This window comes from Solea solea, chromosome 12 (assembly GCF_958295425.1).
Source record: "Solea solea chromosome 12, fSolSol10.1, whole genome shotgun sequence".
NCBI classification, from domain to species: domain Eukaryota; kingdom Metazoa; phylum Chordata; class Actinopteri; order Pleuronectiformes; family Soleidae; genus Solea; species Solea solea.
The window spans coordinates 9583409-9602650 of NC_081145.1; the positions used below are offsets into that span (position 1 = coordinate 9583409).

Consider the following 19242-nt stretch of genomic DNA (forward strand, 5'->3'; position numbering starts at 1 on the left):
GCTTGATGCACAGAAAGGCCTACGGTGTAAAGCTACTGTCTCCAATGAAACACAGGCATCTGAAGCCCTCTTGTGGTCTAAATGATCTGGAGCACTCCAAACTACATCCTGGTGGAAACTGGTGAATGGGTTGAATTTTGTAATTCTTATTTTACCAACACTTTAATAATACAGTTGAGTTCACACGTTTTATATATGACTTTTGCATTCATATGGAGATTGTAGGTAAATACATGAATTACTCATTGTCTACAGCTTTATCCTCCACACAAATTGCCATGAGGGAGCTGGAGCCAATCCCAGCTGACAGAGGGCAGTCATTTTAGAAAGTCCAGTTAACCTCTGCATGTTTTTTGGACTGTGGGAGGAAACTGGAGAACCCAGAGGAAACCCACACACAAACACATGGGTTTGGAACTGATGACCTTCTTGCTTTGAGGCAACAGTGCTAACCACTACTCTGCCATATGCACCCATAATACATTCAATAGAATTATTATTACATATTCTGTTATCTGAGGTGTGATACTTACCATTTGGCAAAGACAGGATGAAGATTCCAGGATGAGCAGAGGACAAGACAGGGGGTAAAGAGGTAGGGGGTGCTGTTTAGAGTAGGATAAAATGTTTCCACGGATGGATTGCTATCATAAATCTTTCAATAAACCGCTGTATTGGAATGTCAATAATGAACTTATTTTTTTCATTGTCTACATAGTGTATACATAGAGTTTTGTTCCAAGAGATTTGTTCCTTCCCGTATTGTTGGATATTACACAAAACCTAAAATAGACAGAAGAGGAGTGGACAGACAGTGACAGTTGAGACTTTTTAGCACTTTAACAGTCAGGCCAGAATGTATGGATAGGACAGAAACCATGCTGTGCACGTTAATTTAACATATTTATCAGCATAAAAAAACACTTAAAACGTCACCATAATATCATTTATAATTGTATAATGTTTTATCATTTTAATCCTTTACTTGTTTGTCTGTTTATCTGAGAGAGCACAGTCGATTAAGCAACACTGAGGTGATCCACACGACATGCATTTTCGCAATACGGTACTTGAAAGCAGCACCGTTTCCTCCTTCACCTGCTGTCCAATGAGAATGCGGGACGCTGGTGCGCGTGTGCTGCTCGCGCGTGGTGGTTGAAGCGAAGACGCGTGAGCGAAGCGACCAGCGAGAGTTCTGCTCAGCCAGCGGTAAGAGAGCTAAACGTCGAGTTAGCGCTGATGTTTCAGTAATGGTAGCATTTGCTTCCGTGCTGCGGTGTTTTTCATGCAAGCTTACAAGTTGGTTAAATGTTTGGCAGACCGTTGATGAACTGCCTTCCTCACACTTTGCTCACACTCTTAATTAAGCCGCGAGCCAGCAGCAGCTAGCTGATATTAGCTTGTGAACGCGGCTAGCAATATGCTAAGAGGCGTAACATTGACAGCCAATTTAAACTATCATTATCACAAGGCGTTGCGATGTTGTTTCAGACTGGAATAATTTGTTTTATATGTCGTGCGCGACTGGGGGACAGGGAGTATATGTGCTCACCTTCGCGCTTTGTGTAGGTTAAAACTGTGCTAGTAGCACGTTGTCTCCTTGTTTTTTTTACCTGCTAGCCCGGTTAGCCGCTGTCAGATGGCACCGCCCAAATTGGGTGTTAATCAGTATGTGCTCGATGGTAAGCCAATGTCGGTGTGCAGAGTAATGATATATTGTGTTATTAGTCATCCCACGTAGCTGTCAGAGGCGGTGACGGCCCTTAATTTGTGTAAACGGAAGATGCGATGCTAACTTTTGCTGTCGTAGCCTAGCCCAGCTGCTGTTAGCATGTCAGTGCGTCATCGGCCTGCGTTTGCTTCAGTGAAAGTGTTGGCAATCTGCAGGAAACTAAGCTGGTCTGACGCTCGGTTGATCTTGCACTCTAAGTGAAATCACTGGTTTGCACTGACTTGAGAAATTGTTTTGAAAAATGTTGTGAAACCAGTGCTCCCGGATGAAAGTGACATGTGTTGCTTTCCTAGCTCACACTGGATAAACCATTCTCTGTCTTAAGTCTCTCAATGTCCACCATGAGCCACGATAAGCATGTGTCTGATAATGACTGATGTGTTTCTTACAGAGGAAGGAGTTGTCACACTAAAATGGATGCAAGTAAAGGTAAAAACAAATACATTTCTTCTTCCCATAGTTTAAAGGGCATACTGTGCATCAGATATGTTGGAATTAAAAGGAGAAACTAAGAATGACCAATTAATAGCAACTTATTTTATATTTAACTTAAAGTTTGAACAACATTGGTTTTTAAATGGTGCAGATTGATATGTTCTGGATAATCTTCCAAACAATGAAGTAGTCTTATATAATTGCAATGTTAGAGGTAACATTTACCTTAATCATATTAATTATTGCATAAATTGTAGTATTGGCTGGGCCACTGCAAATGTTGTTACAGTATTGTTTCGAGTTCCACGCTAAAAAAACACTACATTATTCAGCTATCTATCTATGAATGAAAAGAATGGCCCAACCCAAATCTGCTTATGGGTACAGTTAAGTCACCTGCACTTTGTTTGAATGTTGAACAGCAGTCTGTCAAATCAAAGTGTAAAAGATGCACACACATCAATATTTATTTCTTTCTTGGCAGGTAAAGGGGATCAAGGGATGCAAAATCCAGTTGGTCAAATGGACAAGCCTGTTGGCTTCCATTTTATGGAAAGGTCAGTGCAAATGGTTTACAATTGTGTTTGTTATTCCAGAAGTTTTGATATGGTAGATAAAGTGGTACAGAAATAATTGCTATGTTTTCAACTTATAATGACTACAGATTAGCTTTGTTTGCTTTTGTTTTATAAAGTGAGATTAGCACACGATTCTTTGTTGAAGTGCTCCTTTAATATTAACTGCCTATTTTGGGTCTTTAAAATAACTAAATAACCTTGAGAAGTATTGATGTAACTGACACTTACCAGCACAACTATGGCACTGGCAGCACTTGTTCATATTCTAAACACTGTATATTTTACATAAATTGGTGGTTGTGTTGGGGTGAACATATGACCTAAATATCATCTTGGGGTTTTTAATGTTAGCTTATTTGATAGAAGTGATGCTTGAATATAATGCATTTACTGTTTACATAAAATCAGAACTTTCATGTCTCTTCTCATAGTATGCTTCCTAAAGCAGTCAAGAGGAGAGTGCATGCCCTGAAACGGCTACAGGTGCAGTGTGCCAACATAGAGGCTAAGTTCTACGAGGAAGTCCACGAGCTAGAGAGGAAGTATGCTGCCCTCTACCAGCCACTCTTTGAGAAGGTACATCTACTATATAATTTCTCAACTTCATTTAATGTCTTTGCACTTGACTGTTGCACTGGATGTATGGATCTCAGTCATTTCCCTGCACCATTGGGTGGTGAACTTTATCTCTCTGCTCTTTGCTGTGGTCAGCGAGTACACATCCTTGGTGCTAAATTGAAAACTGCCACTACGAGTAGTCAACTGTTCTTTTGTCAGTGAAGGCTATTTCCAGAGCCAGTGACAGCCATTATTAGTTACCCTGAAGACTGGCAGCTGTAGCCCCACTGCACCTGTTTTTAGTCTCAGTGTGTTTGTGTGTCAGTTTAAAAATGGTAATTCATCCTGGTCAAATTAATTTGTTTGTTCATATACATATTTCACTTTGATATTTCCACCATCTTTTGCTAAAATCAGGTATTAAAACATTTTTGTCACAGAGACGAGACATTGTCACAGGATCAGTGCAACCCACAGATGCGGAGTGTGAGTGGCACAGTGACAGAGAGGAAGAGGAAGAGCTTGCTGTAAGTACAACCTTTTTCCCTGAATTGCCTGATCACTTTTCCAAATTAATATTTTCCTGGTATTGCAAAGCAAAGAAAATGCCCTGAACCCACCACCATTCATTCTCCTCGTCATTGTGATGGATGAAGGAATAAACATATCCTTCCTTGCGTAAGGAATAAATGCAAGAACCACAGACAAAAAACATTTTAACATCTTAATCCTCATTTGAGTGATTGCGAAAACAAAATTAAACATCTAGGACTAACAAAGGACTGTTGCGTGACCGACCAGTCTTGCTCTGTGTATTTAGTTACTCTTTTGTAAAGGATTTTGATCTCTGTGAACTTTTTCAAAAGCTCAACAAACTGAATCATTTCAAGTGAGTTTTGATGAGTGCTCTGCCTGCCTGCTGCCTGCAGGAGGAAGTAAAGGAAAAGGCTTCAATTGAGGATGCAAAGAAAGGAGAAGCCACACCAGAGGAAGACCCAAAGGGCATCCCAGAGTTCTGGCTCACCATATTCAGAAGTGTGGACATGCTCAGTGACATGCTACAGGTATGTTTCATCTTGTTATTGTGCATCAATGACATTTAACATTTCTAAGCAGTGTCATAGTTTCCTGAAATGTCTGTAAATCTCCCACCAGGAGCATGATGAGCCCATCCTAAAACACCTGAAAGATATTCAAGTCAAATTTTCTGAGCCAGGACAGCCAATGGTCAGTATTAGTATGGTGTTGTCATTATATAACAAAAATGAAGTTAAATGCCTGGTGGAATCGTTTATCATTTTCTTTCTCCTCTAGAGTTTCACGTTAGAGTTCCACTTTGAGCCTAATGGTTACTTCAACAATGCAGTCCTCACTAAAGTGTACAAGATGAAGTCAGAGCCTGATGCTTCAGAACCTTTCTCATTTGAGGGGCCAGAGATCATTGACTGTGAAGGGTGAGAACCAGGGCACACACACACACAACTGTGGAACATTTAAGATGCTGAGTTGTGAAGTAAAAAAAGTATTTGTATATTTGATATTTGTACCCCATTTTCAGGCACCACATTTGCTTTTCTAACTTTTACCATCCCCCCAGGTGTCAGATAGATTGGCATAAGGGGAAGGATGTGACTGTGAAAACTATTAAGAAGAAGCAGAAGCATAAAGGCCGTGGCACTGTTCGCACTGTTACTAAACAGGTCCCCAACGACTCTTTCTTCAACTTCTTTAATCCAGTTAAAGGTGAGAATACAAAAACATGTCAAACCAATTACTCTTACTATGCATTCCACTTACATAATGGTAACATATACATTTAAAGCTTAGCTATGTTAGCTGTGTAGACATAGTCTTGAAGCAAATGCTGATTTAGACACAATTTAGACCTATACCACATACCAGGTGTATTTGCATCTGTCCAGAGTGCTCAATCACAAGCATTTAAATCACAAGTGGGTAGTACAGGTGTTGGATACATGCAGGAACAGGAGTAATGGATTAGAGACAATCGAAGGTTAAGACCCTTAAGTCTCTTCTGTCTTTGATTGAGAACAGAGGCTTCATAGATTGACACAAGGAAAGATAAAAGTCGCGTGGACATGAAATGGTATGCGCACCAGCAAAAAATGTTACACACTGAAGATGTCCACACACAAATTGGTTGCATTCTGGAGCTCTGAAGAACCACTAAGGATCAGTACGGACATTATGCATGTAGAGGTCATTGGAGTTTCAGAATTCATTCTAACGCCTTGTGTGAACCACAAAGACTTGGATGTGTAGGCAGCGTGGCAACATGGTAATATAGTTGTCATTGGGTCAAATTATTGACTGTATTTAACTTAATTCAGCAGCAGGTGGCGGCAGACTCTTACTGCAGCTGCATCGTCAGTCAGCAGAAGGTGGAAGAGGCTGCGTGTTCTGTAGCTCACATGAAGCTGTTTTAGCTCCAATATGGAACCTTCACATCAACATATTAAACATATAAACAGCCTCATAGCCAATTCAACAGTGAGGTGGAAAGGATTAAGTAATTAGCAAAAGTAATTATCACCGACTCTTGTTGACTTCATGAATTATCCTCAGCTGTGTGAGGGTAGAGAATTCCATTTTGCCTCAAATGAACAGGTTGTTTGACAGAGTACACATTTTAATGACCATATTGTCTTTCTTGTTCAGTCAGCTTCGCTGTCAGACATGCCCAGACTTATTCTTACTTTTGAGAAGTTGACCTAAACACTCATTGGCTGAGCTTATATTTGTCTTACTGGTTCTGTCATAACTTCAGTATGTGACTAATGAATATAAAAAGCTCTTTGTCAAATGTTAAGTGCCCAGATTTGGGCCTGCCATGTCCATTAGTGAAAAAGCTCTCTTGTGCTGTTAATATGAACTCGAACACAGCAAATAAATGTGCTTTAACTGTTGTGCATTCTACATAGAGATGTTACAGCAAGTATCCGTTGTGATGTGTCATCACAGAAGTATTGAGAGGGTAACTGTTGTCAGTTCATTACTGTAGCAACTATGAACAAACAATAACAGCAATACTTGTCATATTTCCTTCATTCAGAGGCAGTGCACTTTGTCTCAACTATTTTTATCTCCTTATCAGCACAAAGGGGAAAGCAAGGATGTTTTTATCAACCGTTTGAGCATAACAACAATTTGTTAACAGTGAAAATGAATTTGGTGTAAGCCCAGTGTCGTATGTGATCAAATAAATCATAAGAAATGTTTATATATAAATGGCAAACACTTTTTAAAAATTTGAGAATCCATCTCACTCACCTATTAGGTTGGATTAATTGTATGTGACTATGTGGAGTAAGTTGATTCCTTAATCTAGGTGATTTTTAAAATTAAGCCATTTTAGGCCAGTTCTCAAAACAAGCCTTTTAGTCTCTTTCTGTTTCTCATTAATAGTTGAACCATAAAGGTATTCACATTTATGGTTCACATTCATTGTCTTTGTAAATTGCAGTGATTATTTCAACAGATTTTTGTGAAAATTAATACACATTAGATAATGTTCACTCTTCAGGGTCATGTTAAAACATTTGCATTGGCGTTCGCCATTCACAGGAAACTCTTCTTGACTCTTTACATTGATGCTAATGCTAACAGTGGTCATGTAGAGTAAAAAATGTGTAGTATGAACACTAAAGAGGGTAGTGGACAGGATGATGTCACCTTCAGTCAGTTTACTGACATGTGGTGTGACCTCATTTATAATATAATAAGTTGTTGTTGCTGTAAATGTGTTTCAGATGTTTGTGGAGTTACAGCTAATGCAAGAGCTACCTTAGTGGTTGTGACTAATACACAAATTGTCCACTTTTCGGTAATAGTTGTATTGCAGTGTGTTTACGTGCTGAATTCTGTTCCCTGTTGTTTACAGCTTCACCCGATGGAGAAATGGTGAGTAAAAAGATGCAATTTCTACATACAAACCACCACTATCTATTGTGTTTTTCTTCTTCTGTTACCATCATTACATTAGGTTTCTAACTGCAATTTATAAATCTCTTGGTGTTCGTGTCATACAGGATGAGGACTCTGAGTTCACTCTAGCCACAGACTTTGAGATTGGTCATTTTTTCCGTGAGAGAATAGTTCCCAGAGCAGTGCTGTACTTCACTGGAGAGGCCCTGGAAGATGACGATAGTGTAAGTCATTTTCCACAAACACATACATATATGAAGAGTTGTACATGAACACAGAAAAACTCCATTATATGCCAAGTGTGTCATGACTGTTGGGTGTGTTTTCACTCCACCTATTCATTTATTTTTATTTTTTTAAATCGTAGTTTGAAGAGGAGGAGCTGGAAGAGGGAGACGAAGAGGTCAGTAGTAAAATTTATCTAAATTACCAATATCTGGTCATCACTGTTCATCCAAGACAGAAGTTTGCAGCTGTATTACCGTCTATACCACTGTTATTTTTGCATAACTTAGTTATGATGTTTTTGTCTCTCAGGAGCAAGATGAGGAAGGTGATGACGATGATGACGATGGAGACTTGGACCCCAAGGTCAGTTTGCATCCTGTATTTTAGCTGTATCTATCTATTTTCTGGAAACTGCATTTCTAAAAACTATTGTGAATTTTCACAATGTGACGCTTTTGGTCCAAATTGTCTTAACTCGTTTTTAATACAGGAAAAAGCATCTAATCAAATACAGAAACACACATGATTATATCACTGTCTGTTGCCTCCTCTGAGTATTTAATTCCCTTCTACATTGTCATCACACTAAACACAGTCCTGTCCTTATTGCAGCTCGATAACCAATTAAAAATCATGCAAATGCTTTAAGGGTCATTAATATGCAACATTCAGAAAACCCTGTAATCAGCGACATTGTTGGTCATGGGTCAAGTGAGCCACAGATGGCATCATGATGCTTTCACATGTGATGTGGCTTCAAGTGAGCTTTCTTGGCTTCAGCCAAAACCGGGACATGACATAAAAGAGATTAAAAAATTGTTGACTGTCAAACATCTGGTTCCTTGTTGTCCTAACCCCTAACCCTAACCCTAACCCTTACCCCCTTACCCTTACCCTTACCCGAACCCCAACCCTTACCCTTACCCTAACCCTAACCCTTACCCTAACCCTTACCCTTACCCTAACCCTTACCCTTACCCTAACCCTAATGATACATGAGGGAGTCACATTGTTAGCAGGTGTTTACCACTGCATATTTGATACTATAGATGTTTGACCCAACAGCTGTGGCACAGTGTGCCGATCTGGCGTTGCGAGGCTAATTAGACCTAACTGTTTAGAGATTGTATTGTGCTAGGAGTTGGTTGTTGTTGTCCTTTGCAGACTTCTTTTTCAGAGCTAAGCTTTTCTAAGTTTAGTACCCATCATTGTGCATTTTTTTGTGTTTTGTGGGGGATTTTTTATTTGTTTTGTGTGTTATGTTGTGGTTGGGTTGCATCTTTCTCTTTTTCTGTTGATTGTTTTTTGATTGTTCTGTTTTTTCTTGTTTAATCATGTAATCGTGTGGTACATAAAAATGTTTGCTTGGTGTTTCCCAAACCTTAAAATGGTTGTTTGTCCACCAACCAGAATTTTTCAATTTTAATGATTTCTATGTTATATGGAGCAAAGAAACCAGAAAATATAAACCTTGTGAGCTGGGATTGGCACCAGCAACCCTCATGTGGAGGATAAAGCTGTAAAACATGGTTGGATGAATAAAACTGTTTTAATTATTTTAATTTTAATTAACAGATTAATTAAAAGATTGATTATCAAATTACAATAATTTACAATTAATTGATTAATCAATTATTACCTACTTTTTGGTGTGTTATAAAGGTCACTGTTACTATGACACAACAGAGGTTCTGTAACATGTTCTTTTGATCTTTACATCTAACGTCTATTTATATACTTTGTAAATAGATGTTAGATGTTGGTGCTGCTCTGTGTGAGAGTGTTTCAAAGTAGCTCTTCTAGTAATATATCTGTTCATATATCCATTTCTACTTGTATATCTAACATTTCTTATCCAAACAATGTCTCATGAGTCGCCTGCCAAGGGCGACTCATGAGACAGTTATGTGATTAACAGAGGGACAGATGTTCCCTGCATTTATAGATAGATGTTATTGAATGTTACACACTGTTGGTTTTATAGGGAAGCAGTGAACACAAATTCTGTCATTTTAGTAGTTTTAGGAGCTGTATGGCAATACAGTTTATCACAAGTTGCTTCACATTGTTACATGTACCGGTAGTAGTTTTTTAAATAGCTATTTGCATTTTCCCGATCTTACTTTCGCAGGCTACAAAATGTTATGTAATGACTAGAGGTTGACTGACATAGGTTTTCCTGTGGCCGATGTTGATTTTTAGAGTCCAGGGCTAATCATTTTACCCCCCCAAAAAATCCATAATTTATAATAATTGGATGATTAATAAATAATAATGGCAAATATTGACGCAATTAATCAGTCTACATCTAGTAATAAGATAACAATAAGATCAATTTATTATGTGGGTTAGTTTTGCTGAGAGTTTAAAATGAATGTTCATTATAAGCTATTCCAGGCTGATGAGTAAGTTTGCGTCACTGTCTTGTAACTGTGTCTTCAAAGGAGTTTATTTATTATCTTGTTGTAGTTGTTTACTCATGTCGTACCTGCTTCCTGTTACTTGGTTTGACTTTCAGGAATTCAAGGAGCTAATTCACCAACTTCACCAGTGTTTCACTGTGTTCACCATGAAGGGCTGAACAATTAATTATTTTCAAATGAAAATGTATTTAAAATGTCACTTTATTTTCATTTGTTAATTAATAATTGCTGTGTTTCATTACCTCATATTGAGTCAACATGGAGTCTGTAGGATTCAAGTGTGATAAAGTAGCTGCACAAGATCCAACACTTGGGTCCTGAAAAGCTGTTTATATGGTGTCATGTGCTAATCCTCCAGCACGTTACAGAGTGAATATTGAACAAAACAAATCACAACCTGTCAGAATTAAAAATGCTATTAGACATAGTCCAAATCGTTCAGCCCTATCACCTTGTCATTTTTCAGTGTTGCTTAAACTTGTGCATGTTGTTGTCTCTCCCTCCCCTGGATTCCCCTCCATTACAGGCATAACCAATCATTCTTTCACCATGCATTTCTAGGTAAGGGAGAAATAAAGATGATGCATCACATGCAATGTAGATTATCTTCATTCGTTGGCTGTGGTTTATTATGGTTTATCTTCCGGCTGCCTCTTTCTCTCTACATCCTGATTAGTCATTAGTCGAAGGAGTTTAGGATATTAACTCACATCTTGGGTAGATCTAGCATCCGTTCTTCCTGTTGTGTCTTTCCTCTTTTCCTCTGACCTCTGTTTGGTTTTTTCCTCTCATTGTCCTGTCCCAGGTTTTTTAACACTGTTCTCTTTGCTGCACCAAACCCAGGTGCTTTCATTCTCTAGCATCTTCTATTTTAGCTTCTTATATCCTCTGACTAATTAATGCCCAGTGGCTCCATCTTCTTTTCTAATTGAATGTCTCTCTCTCTCTCTCTCTGTCTCCTTCAGAAAGAACAGCCGCAGCCTGCCGAATGCAAACAGCAGTAACCGTGGCGATCAGGGGAGTGGAGACCTGCTGTCTGTCAATTCAGCGCTTATCCAATTAGAAAGCCCCCCCCCCCCAGTATTTCAGGCTCCGCCCTTTTTATGAACTCTCACCTGAACGCAATAGAACGCATTCATACTGCGTTTTTACTCTGTGCATGACTTCTTTTTTCTTTTTTTCTTTGTCTTGCGCCCATCTCACCCCTTATTTGGCTTCATTCAAACTAAAAGCAGGAAGTGACTTTACTTTAATTGAACTACCACAGCATCACACAGACCTCTTCTTTGTTTAAGGTGGAAAATGTTGCTACTGCCAAAATAATCGGAACTTAACCATGTGTAAAAAAAACAATTGACAAAGAATGAATCTCAACTTAAGGTTAATGGAAATAAATCAGTTACTCAGGGTTTTTTAATGCCAATAAGAAAAGTGATAGTTAACCAGGAAACTGCTGAACAACTTATTTTTCACTGGGGTTGCTGAAGTGTTTTTTTTTTTATGGTGTTTCTGTTTGACATAAAATGTATCCTTTCGAGTTTAATTTACAGTTTTTTAATGTTTGTTGTCATGTTATTGGACTATTTATTCTAGTGTCATGCAGCTTTATGAAGTGGTGCATTTTTTTTGGATCTCTTCAAGGCCCAAGGTCACAGTAACAGGTTCATTCTCATTGCGCCAAACATTATTTGGACTTTGCAGGTCAACAAAACGTGAATAATTAAATGTTTAAAAGTACATTTAAAACATTGAGGAAACGTGTTCTCCATTTACACTTGACAAGTATTCAAACTTAGCACCTGTGTGGATACAAAACACCAATTAATCACGTTGAACGGGTTGTACTTATACCTCACATGTTAGTCTCTTTTTACCAAGAACATATGAAATTAGGACAGTGATTCCCCAGCTCTATGTAATCTGGTAAACATTTTCCTCAGATAAGATTTAAGCAGACGCAGTGGACACTCAACCTTGTGTTTGCTTTTTTTAAGACACAGTTGGTTTCCAGCTGAGACCACATAGACTTGTAGAAGGTGGTTCTCCCACTGTATGTTTTCCAATGTGTAGTAGGTTGTAGATGAATTTCATTGAGTTGGTGATGGGGTCGGGTGCGGATGTTTGAAATAAATTTAAATTCTGTTGCCAAGAAGCCAAAATGAAAGACAAGAAACACCCACGTCCTCTTTTATTAAAACAAATATTTGCCAATTGTCTTTAACGGTGTAATCAACGTTTAAAGTTGTTTAAAAAAATATATATATATACATATATATATATTTCTGTTATTGTCTGATGATTCAGTAGAATGTCTGTGGAAAACAAATGGGAGAGGTTGCCAATGTCTTTTATATACTGCTCTTCGATTATGACCCTTTGGTCGGACTGCTTTGCCTGGTGGCTGGTTGTCAATTGCAGCAGCAGCAAAATAAAACTCCATCCTATGCGTCTTTTTACCAAGAACGATTGTAGACCTTGTTGGACAGATCCCTCAGCCGCGGTTGACATCTTCACACCTACCACATTGGACCGTGTGCTAGTAATGGCCTTAACTGGTTCTTATTCACAATTTGTTACTTGCGCAATATTTCTTTTCAATTTGTACAGTTAGTTAAAATATTCTATTAAATTTGTCCGACATGGAAAGGTATGACCCTGTATTCTTTATCTTGTGTTGTGTGTCTGTGTGTCGTCTGTGGGTTTACCAGTTGTGTAGAGCACCTGTTCCAAACCTTTTGACCCCTATAAATCAAGCAGTGTTTACAACCGCTCACCACTGGTTACATACTTTATGTTTAGGAAATATGAGCAGTATATGGTTTATGACTTTCTCTTAAAAATAAAGCTGTAGGTTATGAGTGGGGGAAAGCCTGGGAAAGTTACCGTAAGTTTCAATGTCATTGAGCAGAAATTTCCTGATGAAGGATATGAAGTTTAATTTAAGTTTAATGAGCATTTTACAGCAGATGAGTAACGGTGTTAACTGCTCTGTTATAAGAACCCGTCATATTGACAGTGCCAGGATCTGAAAAATGTCAGCCATTAGGAACCAAGCACCAAATAACTTAAGGTTCCTGTTGTGATTTTTGCGTTCACCATACTTGTCTTGTGGTGAAATGTGTCCCTATACTGTCCAGTGTTGTCTTCTGCTGCTGCTGTGTCCCATCTGCTTCAAGGTGTGTCACGTTATTGACTTTCTGTCGTCTTCAACCAGTCTGGTCGTTCTCCTCTGACCTCTGGCATCAACAAGGATTCTGGATATTTCCTCTTATTTGACCCTTATCTGTAAACTCTATGGATGGCTGTGTGAAAACTCCAGTAGAAGTGCTTCAATAACACCTTCAACAACAGCTTCAGCTGGTTGTCTTGACCATGTCTACATGCCTGAATGCCCTAATCTGCTGCCATGTGATTGGCTGATGTGACATTTGTGTCACTGGGAATCAAACGGGTGATAAAGTGGCTGTTGAGTGTATAATATTCCTGCTGTGATAGTGTTTAAGGAACTTGTACAATATGTGTACAGTAACTTGTACGCAGTCTCAAACTGCTCCACAGATAACACTGCTCACAGATTTCAGCATGTTATTTCATTCTCAGGGGATTTTGCTTGCAGATGATTTTCCTCTAATGGAAAAGCTGTTGACAGCACAATGTGACACTGAAGAGCCACATGCTGACATCACTAATAGGCATCAGGTGATGAGTCAGAACTTGGAGCAATCACATACTGATCTGATGGCAGAGGGACAGTGGACATGGAGGAATCTGTATATTATGGTCAGTCCAGCACAAAGCAAGGCAACCAGAATGTTTGGAATTCTGTCTTGTAGATAAGCAAAACATGCACACTTCCCTGTGAGACCCCTGTGATGCATCGTGGGAGATGATGACCCAGTTGCTCTTGAGTTTCTGAAGGAGGATAGTGACACTGGTCCCTGCTGAAAGGAGTGTTGCTTTCTTATCCTGCCACACAACACTTATATCAGTGTGTGTTCATGGGAACAGAGGTGACAACATGTGACCGTGTGACAAAGCAGAAATCCAGGTTTGATCAAGACCATGACAGGCTGTCAACACTTTAGAATATTCACTTTTATATGTATGGTTGGATTTGATGTCTGCAGATTGTGAGTTTGCACAAAATGAATGTTTCTCCTTTTGTCTCACAACGGACAAACCACAGACTGAAACAGAAATATTATAGATTTTAAAACACGAACAAGACCTTATTCATGCAGAGGCTGCTGTGTGGGGGCTTTGAGAATCGCCTCACTGTAACAAGGAGTCTGATTGTAGATGAACTCTCATTTCTGTGCCGTAAAGCATCAAAGCCAGAGCCGTGGAGCAGTTTTTGGTTTCCACCGAAAATTGATTTGCACATTTGTTATGTATTACCATTATTTGACCTGTATGTGGCTTGAGAAATAGAAAACTAGCAAATAAAATCTGCATTTTAGTGGTTGTGTTGGAACCTTAATGAATTTCTGCAGGTTAGAGGGAATAGTGGGTTATATTAATCTCCTGAATCAAGTCATTTTGAGGCACTTAAGGCCACAATAGTATGGGCTGTAGTCACTTGCCCACAGGTGAGGTCTTCCAAAAGAGCTGATTTTTGCTCCTGGTTTGTCAGATTCATGCTCAACAAATTTAGTGGGACTTTTAAGCAAATTGTCTTTCATGATGAATTAACTGCTGCTTAGGTCATTCTTTCATCTCTGCAGATGACTCAGTTCCTCAGTTTGTCCCTGGTTAGACTAGTTCTGGCAGTTGCACCCTTGGTCTATGTCACAGTTATTGAATATTTTCCTTGGACTTTAGTTTCCATCTTGACATGCAGTGTGCTTCTCTTAACCATGTTCACTCACCATTGTTTTTGGAAAATTACAATATACAGTAGCTTTACTATTAAGTATACAACACAGCTTGACCAGATGGACAAATGGTGAGTGAAACATCAAACCACCACCAATTGTATCTCTTCTTCTTTTAGCATCAATCCATTGTGTTTTTAGCTGTGATTTATGAAGGTCTCTGTGTTCTTGTCATACAGAAAAAAGAAAAAAGTACTGCTGCCAAGATGGGTCGCATATTTATCAAGAAAGTCATTCCTAAAGCAGTGAAGATGATCGCAAAGGTTCTGGAAGATGGTTCGAGTGTAAGTCATTTTCCACAAACGCATGCGTACACATAGAGTTGCATATAAACACGGACAAAGCTCCTGAGCATCATTCATAAGAGAGACTGTCTGCAAACTGACTCCACTGAGGATTTACAGTACATGCCAAACCTGTTTTCACTTCTGTCTTTTGTTTTTAATCCTAGTCTTCAGAGGAGGAGGAGCCGGAAGATGAAGAGGTTAGTAGTAAAACATTGAATTATAAACACTGCATTTGCAGACTGATTTAAAATACCAGACATGTGGTTATCCTGAGAATAATGTTTGCACATCTCGTATTCATGTTGTTTTTATGTCTCAGGCGCAAGATTAGGAAGTTGATGATGACTTGCAACCCAAGGTCAGTTCACATCCTGCACTTTTTTTTTACATTTTCCCAAAAACTACACATTTAAAACTAGATGAACTGTCACAATGTGAAGCATTTGGTCCATAATGTATTTTAAAACTGTTAAACCAAACACTAGAGTAATAAAGCACAGTCCTGTCCCACTGAGATCAATAATGTAGCGTGAATTTTAAATCATACCAAATAATTTAAGGGCCAGTATATAAACTGCAAGCATATGTCTTACAATTTTGACATCTTTCATTGTATTCATGAGAAGCAAAGGAATCAGAATAAAACTCCCATTTATTAAGATGACAATAAAGAAGTTGTTTTTAATTTATATATCTTTTAAAAAGCTTGGTTATAGATGGCAAATAATTAGGTAATGATGTATAAGTGATTGCTGCAGGACTATAGTAACTGTTATCAGATTTAATTTAGACTTAAATGGTCACTTCACCAAAAGAATATCCAGGTTTTTTTTTTTTGCTAATTTCCAGAGACTAATGTGTGATTCGGTCATCAGACAGAGGATCTGAGATACGTACACGTCTCATTCAACAGAGGAAGTTGGGATTTGAAAAAAAATTAAATTAATTAAACGTCAAAGTCACAAGAAAATAAAAGACCTACACTGTTCTTTACTGTGTTTCTGTCAAGTTTTATGAGTGAAAGATCTGGAAAAATGACACAAATAGATAGAAATGGTCAAATTTAATCCGACTGTAATAGAATGTGAATTAAACACACACACGGGGAGTTTGTCCTGTGCGGGGAGTTGGTCTTTGTTGTCCTTTGTTTTTCAAAGGAAGAATATGTGCACACATTGGCAATCAAACATTGTTTAGCTCATGGAAGTTAATTCACATGTAGTACCTTTTTAAATAGCTGTTTGCATTTTTTTCCACTCTAACCTTCTCAGGCCACAGAATGTTATGTAATCACAATAAGATTTAAAAATGTGTTGTAGTTGTTTTCTCATGTGGTATACCTGCTTCCTGTTACTCACGTTTATTATTTCAAATGATCTTTCATCAACTTATTTTCATGTGTAAATTAAGAGTTATTGTTTTTATTACATTATTAATTTACCTTTTATATTACACAGATTACACAGCAGGTTCTCTACCATGGAGTCCGTGGGATTCACTTGGTTGCAGTTAGCATCTTTACACCTAGATGGCACTAAATCCAACACACTGGTCTTTATATTATTTGATGGTATCATGTGGTAATCCATGGGTCTATTATAGGGTGAATATTGAACTAAAGCTATATCACAAACCAAATCACAATACCTAGTATCTACTTCTATTTTAGTTTCTTCTACAGAATCCTCTCACTAATTGATGCCCAGTGGCTCCATCAGCTCCATCAGCTCCATCTTTTCTTATTGAATGTCTCTCTCTCTCTCTCTGTCTCCTTCAGAAAGAACAGCCGCAGCCTGCCGAATGCAAGCAGCAGTAACCGTGGCGATCAGGGGAGGTGGAGACCTGCTGTCTGTCAATTAGTTGGTGCTGAAGGTCACAATAAACATTATTTGGACTTAGCAGGTCAACAAAAAGCACATTTAAAAACATGTCAGATACTTCAGAGGCGATGTGTCTCTGCAGCTCACTTCTGCCCAGTCATCCTGGGTTTAACAAGCATTCAAAACACCCATCATATTAACTGGTGTTTTGTGCATACACACATTTGTACTAATACCTCACATATTAATCTCCTCTCACTCATATCATATTATATAAGCAATGTTACTGCTCACATGTGCCCAGAAGTCGTGGGTTTGACAAGTATACAAACTGAGCACTTCATATAATGTATACAACTTTTTTTTAACCAGGGCCATATTTGATAATGTGAAGATTTCCAGAGGCCAATGGTCCTTTTTTTTCCAAATACTTTATAAAAAATGTACTTTTCATTGTCACAATTATCATGGAAATGTAACCAAATCTAAGCCGCGCAGGAGTGGAAAAATGAAAAGAAAAATTGCCTTTCTTTCCACATCTGTTGACAAATAACATAATGTAGATGAATGCATAGCTGTCTGTCACGGGGGCAGGGTTTCAAAACGCAACTCCTTACCAGCTGAGTTGAGGGGGGTGACACGTGACCGAGGGTGATTTTTTTGTCAGTCCGTCCCTGGCCATAAATAATACATTATAAAACCGAAGCTGAGGGCCACACAACATCTCACCAAGGGCCGTGATTGCCCCGTGGGCCATAGTTTGGACACCCCTGGTATACAATTATACCGTACATATTAGTCTCTTCTTACAAAGAACCTATTGTGAAATTAGGACGGTGATTCCCCAGCTCTAATCATTATATTTTCCTCAGATAAGATTTAAGCAGACACAGTGGACACTCAAACCTTGTGTTTGCTTTTTTAAGACACAGTCAATTTCCACCTGAGACCACATAGACTTGTAGAAAGTGGCTCTCCCACCACTGATGTGTCGTAGGTCGTTAATGAATTTGGTTTTGCTTTTTGAAAAAAATATAAATTCTCTTGCCAAGAAGCCAAAAAGACACACACTACATACTATATGTGTTACTCTTTGATGCAGTTGGATGTCTGTGGAAATCAAACAGTTGCCATTGTATTTTATATACTTTTATACTATACTTTTATACTATACTTCTATATTAAATTTGTCCGACATGGAAACGTACGCCTGTGTGTTCTTTATCTTGTGTGTTTGTGTGGGTTCACCGTTTGTGTAGAGCAGCTGTTCCAAACCTTTTGACCCCTATAAATCAAGCAGTGTTTACAAGCTCTCACCACTGGCACCATACTGTATGTTTAGGAAATATGAGCAGTGTATGGTTCATGACTTCCTCTTAAAAATAAAGACGTACGGTACGAGTGGGGAAAAGCCTGGGAAAGTTACCATCGGGTTGTGTCATTGGACAGAAGATTCCTGATAAAGAAGAGGGGTATGAAGTTGTTACTGCACCTCCTGAGGGAAACTTCAGAAAACCTCCGTTCGGAATTTTTTTTTTATTTTGCCAGCATTATAGTATCTGGCACAGCAACATGGAGGAATCTGCATATTCTGGTCAGTCCAGCACAAAGCAGGGCAACCAGGATGTATGGAATTCTGTCTTGTAGATAAACATTGCACACTTCCCTGTGAGACCCCTGCGATGCATTGTGGGAGATAATGACCCAGTTGCTCTTTAGTTTCTGAAGGAGGATAGTGAAGTTTTCTGATCCATGCTGAAAGGAGTGTTGCTCTCTTATATCAGTGTGTGTTCATGGAAACAGAGGTGACAACATGTGACCGTGTGACAAAGCAGAAATCCAGATTTGATCAGGACCATGGCAGGCTGTCAACACATCAGATTAATCACTGGTTGGATTTGATGTCTTCAGTGTGTGAATTTGCACAAAATGAATTCTTCTCCTTTTGTCTCACAGCAGACGAACCACAGACTGAAACTTCTCGCTTTTTATCATTTTGGAAGTTTCAAAACACTTGAACAAGACCTTATTCATGCAGAGGCTGCTGTGTGGGGGCTTTGAGAATCGCCTCACTGTAACAAGGAGTCTGATTGTAGATGAACTCTCATTTCTGTGCCATAAGCATCAGGGACAGAGCCATGGAGCAGTTGTACTGACTTGATTTTGAAAACTGATTTGCATATTTGCTATGTATATGATGTGCACTGAGAAATAATAGATTCCTTCACTTTTTCCCATGAAATCGTGTTATAAGTTTTATTGTTTCCCTTTAACGTATTCAGTGCTTTTTAAGGCCTCTAAAGTCAGGCACTTGTCTCAACAGCACTCCCTCATTATCTTGTCTGTTTGCTTTAAGTCAATG

At 38.7% G+C, this 19242-nt stretch overlaps 1 protein-coding gene across 3 annotated transcripts; it reads left to right on the forward strand.

Annotated features, from left to right (window-relative positions):
• Positions 1–1121: 1121 nt before the first annotated feature.
• On the forward strand, positions 1122–18083 carry nap1l4a (nucleosome assembly protein 1-like 4a). Of its 3 annotated transcripts, XM_058645210.1 has the most exons (17): positions 1148–1209; positions 2126–2161; positions 2652–2724; positions 3177–3321; positions 3744–3830; positions 4233–4367; positions 4459–4530; positions 4618–4757; positions 4901–5046; positions 7205–7224; positions 7353–7472; positions 7616–7651; positions 7786–7839; positions 14953–15057; positions 15225–15257; positions 15380–15418; positions 16838–18083. In XM_058645210.1, exons 2-16 carry the CDS (start codon positions 2146–2148, stop codon positions 15389–15391), a joined length of 1194 nt encoding a protein of 397 aa, XP_058501193.1. In that variant the 5' UTR covers positions 1148–1209; positions 2126–2145; the 3' UTR covers positions 15392–15418; positions 16838–18083. The 3 variants fall into 3 exon arrangements, with proteins under 3 accessions (XP_058501195.1, XP_058501194.1, XP_058501193.1); XM_058645212.1 differs by lacking the exons at positions 14953–15057; positions 15225–15257; positions 15380–15418; positions 16838–18083 and adding exons at positions 10426–10460; positions 10865–12549 and having other exon boundaries at positions 1122–1209; positions 2124–2161; XM_058645211.1 differs by lacking the exons at positions 14953–15057; positions 15225–15257; positions 15380–15418; positions 16838–18083 and adding an exon at positions 10865–12549 and having other exon boundaries at positions 1122–1209; positions 2124–2161.
• The last annotated feature ends 1159 nt before the right edge of the window (positions 18084–19242 follow it).